This window comes from Diospyros lotus, chromosome 6, assembly GCF_014633365.1.
Source record: "Diospyros lotus cultivar Yz01 chromosome 6, ASM1463336v1, whole genome shotgun sequence".
Taxonomy (NCBI): domain Eukaryota; kingdom Viridiplantae; phylum Streptophyta; class Magnoliopsida; order Ericales; family Ebenaceae; genus Diospyros; species Diospyros lotus.
The window spans coordinates 33,652,838-33,665,209 of NC_068343.1; the positions used below are offsets into that span (position 1 = coordinate 33,652,838).

Sequence of the window (12,372 nt, forward strand, 5' to 3'; positions counted from 1 at the left end):
CAAGTAATTAGGTTGTTCGTGAAAGAGAAGCTCAAATGTAATTTGGAATTTAAGAGCAGAAGAAGGTGACAAATTGATAGTGTATATACTGTTGTTTGGAAGGCTTCAACCCAAAATTTTAGTGGCATATGAGAGTGTGATAACAAGGTTAACCCCATTTCTACTATGTGCCTGTGTTTACGTTCAGCTATCCTATTTTGCTGATGGGTGTAAGGACATGTGAATCGAGGTTGGATCCCACAGCTATGAAGATAGGGTAAAAACACTTTAAACTCTCCCCCATTATCAGTTTGCAAGGCCTTAAGCTTGGTTTAAAATTAGACTTCAACAAGTTTATGAAAGATTTTGAAAATGGAAAGGGCATCTGATTTAAGTTTCAATGGGTATAGCCATGTATATCATGAATAAGCATCCACAAATATGATGTAATATCGATATCCTTCAATGGACAAAACAAGAGAAGGACCCCACAAATCAGAGTAAACTAATTCAAGAGGCTTAGTGATTGTAATTGGACAATCAGCAAAAGGTAATTGACTAAGTTTACCAACTTCATAAGAATCACAAAACACAACTCCTGAACAAGGAAGAAGATGTATCTTATTAAGAATCAAGTGTAGTACATTGGAAGAAGATGGGTGCCCTAACTTGGTATGCCATCTACGATACAATTGTTCTTTACATGCTAACTGAACATTGGGAGACAGTCCATGACAAAATGGAAGTTGTCTCTTACATTTATTTGCATAAGAGAAAGCACAGTGCAAAGAAGATGTACTGCTAGCTATAGGTTGAGACTCAATAGAATGAGCAGAAGAAGGTGAAGCAGCAAGAGCAAGTGCTGAACTTACCTGGTACAACCCATCTTTAAGACGTTCTTGGAGTAGCACTTCTCCGGTATTCTTGTCCTTAATCAAACAATAACTAGTGTCAAACTCAGCAACAAAGTCATGGTCTCTAGTCAGTTGAGAGACACTGATTAAGTTCTTCTTCAAGTTAGGAACATGTAAGACATTAGGCAAAGAAATAGAAGAAGCGGGTTTAGTTTGAGTATACAAATTTCCAAGACCTATATTAGAAATTGACAGTTGCTTACCATTTCCAACAGAAACACGATCACTGCCATTGTAAGGAGAATGAAGTGAAAGGTTTCCAAGATTAGAGAATATGATGCGTAGCTCCAGAATCAACAAGCCAAGCAGAATCTATGAGAGAAGACTTTGGTAGAGAAGCATTATCAATAGGCAGTGAAAATTGGTTGTAAGGAGTAGGGGAAAACTAATTGTAAGGAGTTCCTAAAATAGAACCTAGCTCATTCATGTAGACCTCATTAGAACCATTCAAGGAGGCCGAATAAGCTTGAGTATCTAATTGGGAAACCATGTGAGGCCATCCAAAATTCTAATTAGACACAAAACTTCTTTGAAAATTGCTATCAAATCGATTATAGCATTTGTTAACGAAATGACCTGATTTACCACAAAGTTGGCAGTAAATTCTCTTTCCAGACTGCCTACCTCTACATCTTCCTCCTCCATTGACAAAACCACCACCTCTATTAAAGTTGAAACCTCCACCTTTGTTATTCACCGAATTTCCAGTACTCCTCGATGTAAATGCAGTCATGTTAACATGCATAGATGATGGCATAACGGACTCAACATTAACAATAGTATGAGCTAAATTCTTTGAATGCAACCTTTGTTCATGCATCAATAAGAGATATTGCACCTTCTCAAGATCTATCTCATCCATCCGATAGGTAATTAGACTTACTACAGTCTCATATTCATGATCCAAACCATTAAGGATTGCAAGTAGCAGATCCTTATCACTAAGAGGCTCCCATATGGCTACCAATGAATGTCCTATTGTCTTGATCTTAAGAATATAATCATTAATTGACAAGGCATCCTTTGTAACAGATCTAAATTGTTGCTTCAACTAGAATGACTTAGCAATAGTTTGAGGAGAATACAGACTTTCGAGAGACATCCATACCTCGGCAGATGATTTGCAATGAATCACTTGCGCCAAAACTTCCTTGTCAATTGTTAAGAAGAGCCATCCAAGCAGCAATTGATCTGATCGCATCCAGCTCATGAATTATGGATTCAATATTGTTGCTCCATCCTCACCGACATTCAGATCAGGTATGAATTTTGTCAGAATCAGTCCTTTATTGAGGAACGATTGGAGATCAAAGGCACGTATTGTAGCTGATATTTGCGCCTTCCAGAAAATATCATTGTTAGGATAAAGGCAGATCGGTATACAACTAAATGCCTTAGCCATCTTAGCAAAATTTGACTAAAAGGCAAAAGACAATGATGATGAGGAGTGAGGCGGAAAAGAGGAAGAGGTGCTATGATCAAGATTAGATGCCATGGACCTTGGTCGAAGGCTCTGATACCATGTAAATGTAAAAGCAAGAGCAGTAACTAGGGCAAACAAAGGAGAGAGAATCGTGAACTAAATTCAAATATAAGAATGATCAATAGAATACTTGAAACCAAAGGAGCTGCTAATTATATACTTAACGGCTAAACAGAAAGGGCGCTCAAACATAAGTTGCGCAAACATAAAAATAACTGTAAGAAAATAGGCTAGCTAGGACTACCAATATATACAGCAAGCAACATAGTTACAAGAAGGGAAAAAGCAACATAAGACAATAAGCAGAAAAGCATAGCTTCAAGTAACACTTCCTTTCACAATCTAGAAGCATAGGGCTCCCATAACCCAAGTACTGGTTCAATGGTCTTCCCTACATTCTAACAATAATACCTGGGATATCTACCCAAACTCCTCAAGCAATTTCCCAGTTCTTCCAATTTGCTTAACATTTCTTGAGGATAAGAAATATTTTAAAGGGGGATGTCACGGACCTGCCAATTTTTAAATTTTTGTTTCCTACATATTTACTGTCAGCATGATTAATTTCCGCTACTTTGTAGTTGCTTTATTTATGTTATTGTATTTCCATTCCAGCTAGCATTCAGTTAGGATGTCAGGCCACGTGTAAGGCCTTAGGAAAGGACAACAGAATCTGTTAGGGAAAAGGACAAGGCTATCAGTTGTAACCGCTTGAGTGGGCGTGATTCTGACCCCACCCGAGGGAGTATATTAACTCTTCCAACCTTTTGGGAGAGCATATTGAATGATTAGAACCTTTTTCTCCATTACTCTCCCTTTACAACGCTCTGCTCTTGTATCCTCCTCCCTTTCTTGTATCTCTGTTTCTCCTCCCTCCTTTCCTATCTCTGTTCGCCCTTGAATCTCACTAATTCAAGGTAACTCTCATTGTCACACCGTGACAGGGGAGAAAGTTGTCATGTACCTAGACCGAGGCTATTGCATTAAGGGTAGTTATGGTTATAAAGAGTTATACTTCATATATATGCATTACAAGTTGTACTTGGGAGTGGTAACCATTTTTGGCGCCAATTCCCATCTATGGATCGTTATATAAGATCTATCCCAACTCAATTGAAATCATCGAATACAATTTGAATGATCTTAGTTTCCCTCCTACAATTCTCTCTCTCTCTTTCTCTTGATTTTTCTCTCCCAATTCTCAAATTTTCTCTCCCTTCTTCCTACATTTGCCTAGCCAAATATTGGATCTAACACTATCCTATCCCCCCCCCCCCCCGGTGTCTTCAAATCAACTTGTTTTGTCCATCTTGTTTCCCCTGGTCATGACAAATTGTCTTCTCCCTTGGTTAAATGTGTGTTTTTAGGCTACTCTCATCTTTAGAAGGGATACAAGTGCTACTCACTTGATCTTGGTAGATACTTTCTCTCTTCTAATGTCACCTTCTTCTAGTTTACTCCCTTTTTATCTTCTTCATCAGATGTCTCTTCCTCCTCTCTTCATGAGGTTCTTCCTGTCTCATCTTTTCCTTCTCTAATCCTGATCCCTATTTATATTCCTATTGTTCCTACCCCTCTTCAGACCTATTAGCATCATTCTAAGCAACCACCAGCTCCTCCTGTAGTACCTCCTCCACCATCTGCTGCAAATGATAATGTTCCCCCAGATGTTGCTATTCTTCAATCTCCCTTCAATTTTGCTAATGCTCCTATTCGTCATGGTATACGTTGCACTTAAGAGCCCTCAACCCATTTATAATTTTGTGAGCTATCATTGTTTATCATCAATTTATTATGCTTTTGTATCAGCCTTTTCTTCTATTTCTATTCCTAAGACCAATGCAGAGGCTCTTCCCACTCTATGTGGGGCAATGCTATAGAGGAGATGTTTGCCTTGCTAGTGTCATGACCCAAGGCTAATTAGAAGGGCAATAATGTAATTAGTTACCTTAGTTGGTTAGGGCTATTTTTGTTGAGAATTGGAAGAATGCAGAAATTAAATGAGCAGTGGACAAAGAATAATAATTTTTGTAGGCAAAACAATATTTTATTAAAGCATGAAAGAGCCTTTTAAATAGGCCTACAAAGTAACAGAAAGACTTAATAATAGCAGACTAACTAGGATATCATTTAATAACTGAAAATAGAAAATCAAGGAACTAAAAATCTGCTACAAGACTTGATCAAAGTCTGTTTGCCAGACGTGGAATGAGACCAAGCATTAAGGATAACAAATTTGAATCAATCTCCAACACTCCCCCTTGATTCAAAATTGTAAAAAATTTTACGGAGCACATCTCTCCATAGATCTCAGATTTGTAAAGCACTTCTCTTTACCATATGATGCACTTCTCATCATAATCAATATAATTTTTTTTTAAAATTTGTGAAGCACTTCTCTTCACTTTTCTTTACTTGATGATGTACTTCCCATCATCCTTCAAAACAAGGTTTCTTCTTTAATTATCTCCACCATATTTGCTTGTTCCTTTTTAATTCTGCAATCCCTTTGTAAATGCCCAAATTTTTTGCATTTGTAACATTGAGGCTTTCCCTTATGCCAACAATCTTCTTCTTCATGGCCAGATTTCTTGCAATTGCTACACTGAGGAATTTTTCCTTTTCCCTTTGAAGTTTTGGCTAAATAGGCTCCTTCAACCATCTTTTCAGTTTCTTCTTGTCTCATAGCCCTTCTTTTTTCCTGAGCCTGCAAAGCATTAATTAATTCTGATAACGATATTTCATTGATATCTTTTGAATCTTCAAGAGATTAAAGTTTTGCCTCAAATCTTTCAGGCAAACTTATAAACATCTTCTCAACAATCCTGCTATCAGATAGTTCTTCTCCCAGCAGTCGAATTTTGTTCACCACTGCCATCAGCCTATCAGCATAACCTTGTATAGTCTCTTTTTCTTTCATGCTTAGTGTCTCAAAATCTCTTTTGAGATTTAACACTTGCATCTTCCTCGTTCTTTCATTACCTTCGTATGATTGCTTCAGCAGATCCCAAGCTTCCTTGGTTGTTTCACAAGTCATAATCTTTGTGAAAGTTGTTTCTTAGACAGCAGCAAAAAATTATAGATAAAGCTCTTGGAGCTTTTGCTTCTTCTTCTGCATGAGCCCTTATTTGGTTGAGCGTTGGATTATTTCCCAGAGGTGGTAATACCCTTTCAGCTTCAACCCAATGCCACAAGCCAAGACCTCTTAAATGAGCTTTCATCTTGACAGCCCAAGCTTGGTAATTTTCACCATTGAAAATTGGAGGTGAAAATGTTGATGAATTGCTAGCAGCCATGGGTTTTGTTCACTCAACCTCACAAACCCTCAAGGATCTAAGGCTCTGATACCATCTTGAGAATTGGAAGAATGCAGAAATTAAATGAGCAGTGGACAAAGAATAATAATTTTTATAGGCAAAACAATATTTTATTAAAGCATGAAAGAGCCTTTTAAATAGGCCTACAAAGTAACAGAAAGACTTAATAATAGCAGACTAACTAGGATATCATTTAATAACTGAAAATAGAAAATCAAGGAACTAAAAATCTGCTGCAAGACTTGATCAAAGTCTGTTTGCCAGACGTGGACTGAGACCAAGCATTAAGGATAACAAATTTGAATCAATCTCCAACAATTTTTGTTATTTTGTTACAGCACATGGGACTGTTATTCTAGATATTTCTTTTAGTTGTAAAGCCTATAAATAGGCTATAGTATGTAGAGAAGGATATGCTGGATTTGAATGAATTCTTAGTTCTCATTTCTCTCTAAGACTCTCTCTCCAATCTCCCTCACGTTCTTCTTGTTTCTCCCCCCTTTCTCTCAATATTTCTCCCTCTTTCTACTGATTTCCCCTTTCCTTCTATTTTGATTTCTTCCCCCAATTCCTATCACAACCCTAAGTAACCCTAGGGCTGTGACATCTAGCTAATGAGACGTGGGATCTTGTTCCTCTCTTTTCAAGAAAGCCTATTGTTGGTTGTCAATGGGTGTTTACTATTAAGGTTAGTCCGAATGGCACCATTGATCATCTGAAAGCCCAATTGGTTGCAAAGGGTTAATTATGGTGATACATTCTCTCTAGAGGCTAAGATTGCTTTTGTTAGTGTCTTTCTTGCTATGGCAGCTATTCAAAAGATTCGTTAGACCAGTTCCCTCACTTTCAACAAAAAACAGTTTTTTTATAATTTTTTTAACACATAATGAAGAAAGTATCCCTTGCTTTTATTTTGTTCTCTTCTTTCTCGCATCAACGATATTATTCCCCTCCCCTGTCTATTATCCTAACAAGAGAAAGAATAATTCTTCCCCTTTGTTCACTGACCCTTTTTTAACCAGGCAACAGGAAGAGTTACTTCCCTTTTATTCCTTCAATCCAATGCTTACATATCTCCAAACAAGTTATCTTCCCAATGGGCTTAACAAATTGGTTCACTAAGAAACCTGTCTTTCTCGGATTTGTGGTGTGTATGTTTGTTCATTGTTTTACTATTCGCTTGCTTTCAAGATTTTCCCATCCCGAAGACAGTGAAAGAAATAGCAAAAGGCAAAGCCTGAGTAACTACCTTGAGAAGACGATCTCGGCCAACTAGGGCGGACAATTCGACCTCATCAGAGGAGGGAACTTGTTTGGATTGCACGTCAGTAGTGGCGTGACAAGAGACGCGATATCTGGGCCGACGGCACCTTGCGCTGACGGCATAATGATAATGAGAAGGAACAACAACAGATAATCTGCACCTGCTGCTGTAGAGAGAAGGTGAAGAGGCGCCATAGGAGGCGGAGGCGGAGGCGAGGTTCGGGATTGGGGATAAGGTGGGTGAGGAGGAGAGCTTGAGGCGGCAAAATTCCGCGCTGCTCATTTTTTCTGGTTTTTTGCTCACATTCCCTCTCTTACTACGCGTTTATACTCTATTGACGCTGGATGTATCCAATATTAATTAATTAGTAAATAAATAAAAGGTAAATTATTAAAAAATACTTAATTTTCATTTTTATTCCAATTTTAAACATATCATTTAAAAAAAATATTTTTTTATTCTATATTTTCGTGACCGAACCTATATTTTTGTCCCTATCTTGTTATATTTTTTTATATGATTACTTGAATTTTTTATTATTTCGATTATACCCCAGTACTTACCTTTCTTAATCAATTTAATTCCTATGTTTTGATATTTTTTTCGTATAGCAATCTAAATTTTTTATTATTTTAATTATACCCTTAAGTCTGCATTTTTAAGTCAATTTAACCCTTATACTTTGATATAAACAAATTATGATGTATAATTTATCATTTCATTTGACCTTCTTTTTTTTTCACATATGAAAATATAAATATTAAATTAACTCAAAAATACAGATCTAGAGATGTAATTGAATTAATGAAACATTATGGTTACTATATGAAAAAAATGTTAAAATACAAGGGATTAAATTTACTCAAAAATTAAATTTTGGAATATAATCAAAACAACGAAAAATTTATGTGACCACATAAAAAAAGTTAAAATACAAGAACAAAAATATAAATTTAGTCATATTTTAATTAGTTACAACTATATTTGTAGTGACCGTAAATAATAAACTAATTTAATTATTGAGTTATTGTGTAAATCTAAATTAAAAGGAATATTAAAATCATTGTTGTTATAAATAATAATAAATTATGTGATTTTAAGAAAATAAGAAATTAGGATAATTAATTATGTTATTTTAGAATATTTCTGGAATAAGAAAAAAATTGATATAAATTAAATTGTGGGATTTTTAGAAGTTTCGGGTGTTAGTGTAATTAATTAAGGGGGTGTGTGTGTAAATAATGGAAGTTGGAGGGTGCTGGTGTAAATTTCAGAAAGGGCCGAAAAGTCACCTTAAATTTAATGTAAGGTATATATAGGTTGAAGGTGGCGTGCGGGCGCGAGCGGTCGCGCGCGAAGGCAGCCGTGGGCGAGGCACGGGTTTGAATCCGCAGGCAAACGGGCGAGGCTGAGGGAATTTGGCTGATTTTAATCAGCCTTGGGTGTTGAAACAACGTCGTTTCGATTGAGGCGGTGGCCTCCCAGCGTCTGGCCCGCGCGCTGCCACATGGCTCTTCCTCCTCCTTTCATTTTTGCCCCTATTTAAGCCCGATTTCGGGCATTCTTCTTTCAGCAGAATAGCCAGCAAATTAAAGAAAAATAAGTAGCGTGCGCGAGCTCGAAATTTGGGAGATTTTGGTGGAAAAATTCAGATTAATTCAAGTTTAATTAAAGATTTAAATTGCCAGGTAAGTAGACAAGTTAGTAATTAATATTCTATACGGTCGAAATTTCGTTTGGAGTCCGATTTTGTTAATTTTAGCAAATAATTTGGGTGTTGTAGTTTGTATAAATTTTACCGTGTTGGGTCAAATCAAGCCTAAGGATATCTTCGTAAAGGCAAGTTCTTTATACCCACCTCGTCGATTCTTTCGTTATCAATTTGTTTGACCTCCCTTCGTTTGTTTCGGCTGTTAATAAATTATGGAATTTTAAACGGTGTGTTTTAAAAATTTAATTTATTAAACTGGTCTCGAGGATTTTATTCGTTGATTGCCTGTGGGGGTTCGTGCCACCCCCAAGCCTATGGAAATGATGTCGTACTCACTCGGGGCTAGGTTCTTAGCTGTTCAGGTATTATTATGGATTTTTGGTTGTTTATAGGCTAGAGCGGTTGTGCAGTGGAGGCAAGGATCGGTTGTTCGGTGACGGAGTGACTGTTCTACGGTCTATTTTAGGCCACCGGCTGGTCTCTCCTATCCACTCACCGTTGACCGATGCCAAGCACTGTTAATTAGCTCCACCGTTACGTGATTATAGCATGATTGGTATCATTTATTTCTTATTGCATGTTTTGGTGTGCACATGGGTACGAGCTACATGTTGGGGTTTTCAAGATCTGGTTATGCTTAGTCACAGACATCCTAGCTTGGTTATGATGCATCTAGCACGGGCATATGCATCGCGTGTGGTTTACTATGTGGGCGGAGCATGGCTTGATGCTTGGATGTATAGGCGCCAGTGTATGACGTTGATGCTCACTACGCCATTGCATTTTTATGTGCATTGCATGGCTACTGGTAGTATTTAGTTCTCGAACGGGAGGACCGTTCTAAGGGAGCCCATGGCTCGGGTGTCGGGAGTACCGACATGGACACGGGTGACGGAAGTACCAACGCGGGACAGCGCGCGTAGGTTTGTGGAGATTTATGTTGCCTTTCAGGGCAGCAGCAGGTTGGTATGGGACTTGGGTGCCAGGTGTCTTATGTGGGCTCCAATGACCGGTATGTGCTTTTATTATACTGCATTATTGTATTATTGCGTCTCATGGCTTGTGTGTATGTGTGGGACGGTTCGGGGTGACCTTTTCCTTTATTTACTCCACAGCCTTTCTTTTCTTATAACTTGCTGAATCTTGCGACTCACCTTGCTTTCCATCATTCCAGATAAGGGTAAGGCGAAGGCCGAGAGCGAGGGCGAAGATCATTCCACCTAGCAGCCAGCCGTGTCGGTAGGGTGTACATCTAGCTTGCCCTCGTTGTCTCTGATATTTTGTTAGGAGTTCTGTCTCTCATTTTTTACTGTGCCGGGTTGTTCCTTGTATCTTTTATTTGTTGGCACAAGTGTCTGTATATTTTTATATACTCCTTGACCGCTATTCCAGGGGGTACTTGTGGGCGTGCATGTTTATCATTTTGCTTTCGCTGTTGTATTTTTTATGTATGCATGCCAGGGTATTTTTGTCTTGTGTTTATTTCTCTTCCCTTATGTAAGCGCTTTCGTTCGGATAGACTAGGTGGTTGGGATATCCGGGCGGGGGTGCTTACAATGTTGGTATCAGAGCGTCGTTGAGTCAATTTGGGGGACAAATAACTGTACACCAAGGCTGTTAGGTAAAGTTAGAGTGTTAGGTCGTGTCTGTAATTTCGAAATGCGTTCTAATTAATTTTGGTTATGTAGGACTCATGGACGCACGCCGTGGACAAGGTCGTGGTAGACCGCTGGCGCGAGGTAGAGGGCATCTTGTTCCTACTCTTGAGGTACCGACACAGGTACAGGAGATGAGAGACAGCTAGGGCCTCCGAACATGCAGGAGACATTGGCGGGTATTTTACGAGCTGTAGATGTACTGGCAGCATCACAGTTACGTCAGGAGCGCAGTCATGATGGTAGGACCATTATGGCCCAGGCGTCACATTCAGGTACGCCGGGAGTAGGGGATAGTTCTAGTGCCGCATTACTTAAAGATTTTATGGCCCTACGTCCGCTAGAGTTTAGTGGAGGCGCCGACGCAACAGAGGCCGAGGACTGGCTATTGGTAGTGGAAAAGCATTTACGATCTATAGGCTGTGTAGAGGCCCATAGGGTTCGATTGGGGACCTTTTTGTTGCGGGGGGACGTCGAGTGATGGTGGGAGACCACCAGACAGCGATATGGTGATGGGCGCCCGACAAGGGTACAGTTTGTCTAGGCATTCAATGAGACCTATGTACCGGCTTGGGTCAAAGAGCAGAAGGTGTTCGAGTTTATTGACTTACAACAGGGGAGCAAGACAGTCACATAGTATGAGACTGAGTTCGTGGCGTTATCTCGTTATGCTCCAGAGTTAGTGACCCCTGAGTCTCGCAGAGTCAGCAAGTTTCAAAGGGGGTTGCGACCATAGCTTCGCCACGCCATGGCTGGTATCGAGGCACCCGACTTTTCTACAGCTGTTCAGCGAGCCCACGCAGTGGAGAGGGACTGATTGGAGGCTTGATCGGATCAGTTAGTCATGAAGGGCGCAGGGCGCAGCAATAAGAAGAGAAAGTGGGATGCGAGCAATAAGAGTTCAGGGCTTCCACAGTGCCGGTAGAGACACCAGGGACAGTGCCAGGATGTACGTCGGGACGTGTGTTATCGCTGTGGTCAGCGGGGACATTTGAAGAGGGATTGTCCACAGGGGCCTAGACCGACTACACCGGCCACAGGGCAGGATATCATTTGTTTTCGTTGTGGTTAGAGAGGCCATCGGGCGAACGTGTGCACCTAGCCAACACAGATTGGAGGGCTACGGACTGGAGGTGTAGGGCCTAGACCAGTTCAGAGGCAGACTGCATCGGGGGTGCAGGGTCCAGTAGCGCCATTGCCTCTACCAGTAGCACAACGCCCAGGGCCCATAAAGAGAGTATAGATGTAGGGGAATGCGTTTGCGGTGACAGCAGCCGAGGCAGCTGAGGGCAGTGACACAGTACAAGGTATACTTTCTCTCCATGGTCACGACGTACGTGCCTTATTTGATACAGGTTCTACCCATTCTTTCATAGCACCCCATCTGTTGCATAAGATCCCGATCCCGTGTAACCCCTTGCCATATGATTTGTCTGTTTCGACACCGGGAGGGATGGTATTGTTGGGGAATGAGATGGTCAGGGATTGCGAGATAGGGATTCACGACCAGGTATTTTTGGGGGATCTTATTGTTTTGACGATCTAGGATTTTGACTTACTGTTGGGTATGGATTGGCTCTCACGGCACTATGCTCGAGTTGATTGTCGTTGGAAGGTGATTTCATTTGAGCACCCGGGGAGACCAGTTGTTACATACCGGGGTGTGAAGCCAGTGGTGATTACGCCGATGATATCAGTTATGCATGCCGAGAGGCTTATACGACGTGGGTGTGAAGCCTATTTTGCATTTGTGACCATGATAGCTGGGGAGAAGAAGGAGTTGGCTGCCTATCCTATGGTGCGAGACTTTCCAGATGTGTTCCTAGATGAGTTGCTGGGATTACCGCCGCACCGGGAGATTGATTTTGCAGTCGATCTAATACCAGGTACGCAGCCGATTTCCAAGACTCCTTACCGTATGGCTGCCAATGAACTGAAAGAACTCAAGGTGCAGTTGCAAGATCTTTTGGAGAGGGGGTTTATTCGACCGAGCACATCACCCTGGGAGGCCCCAGTATTATTTGTGCGTAAGAAGGACGGGTCTATCGA

The 12,372-nt window shown here is 40.3% G+C and overlaps 1 protein-coding gene and 1 non-coding gene across 4 annotated transcripts in view; both read right to left on the reverse strand.

The window, feature by feature from the left end:
- The window catches only part of LOC127803936 (translation factor GUF1 homolog, chloroplastic), a 96,667-nt gene extending 89,403 nt beyond the window's left edge, over positions 1 to 7,264 (reverse strand). For 2 of the 3 annotated variants that reach the window (XM_052340584.1, XM_052340583.1), the window contains exon 1: positions 6,943 to 7,263. In XM_052340584.1, the coding sequence (XP_052196544.1) occupies positions 6,943 to 7,239 (297 nt within the window). In that variant the 5' untranslated portion in view covers positions 7,240 to 7,263. Of the gene's footprint in view, positions 1 to 6,942 lie in introns of all 3 variants that reach the window. The other variant, XM_052340585.1, reaches the window with a different exon arrangement.
- LOC127805420 (small nucleolar RNA Z247) lies at positions 1,734 to 1,842 on the reverse strand. Its single transcript, XR_008024146.1, has one exon. It is a non-coding gene; the product is annotated as a small nucleolar RNA Z247 (small nucleolar RNA).
- Positions 7,265 to 12,372: the final 5,108 nt, after the last annotated feature.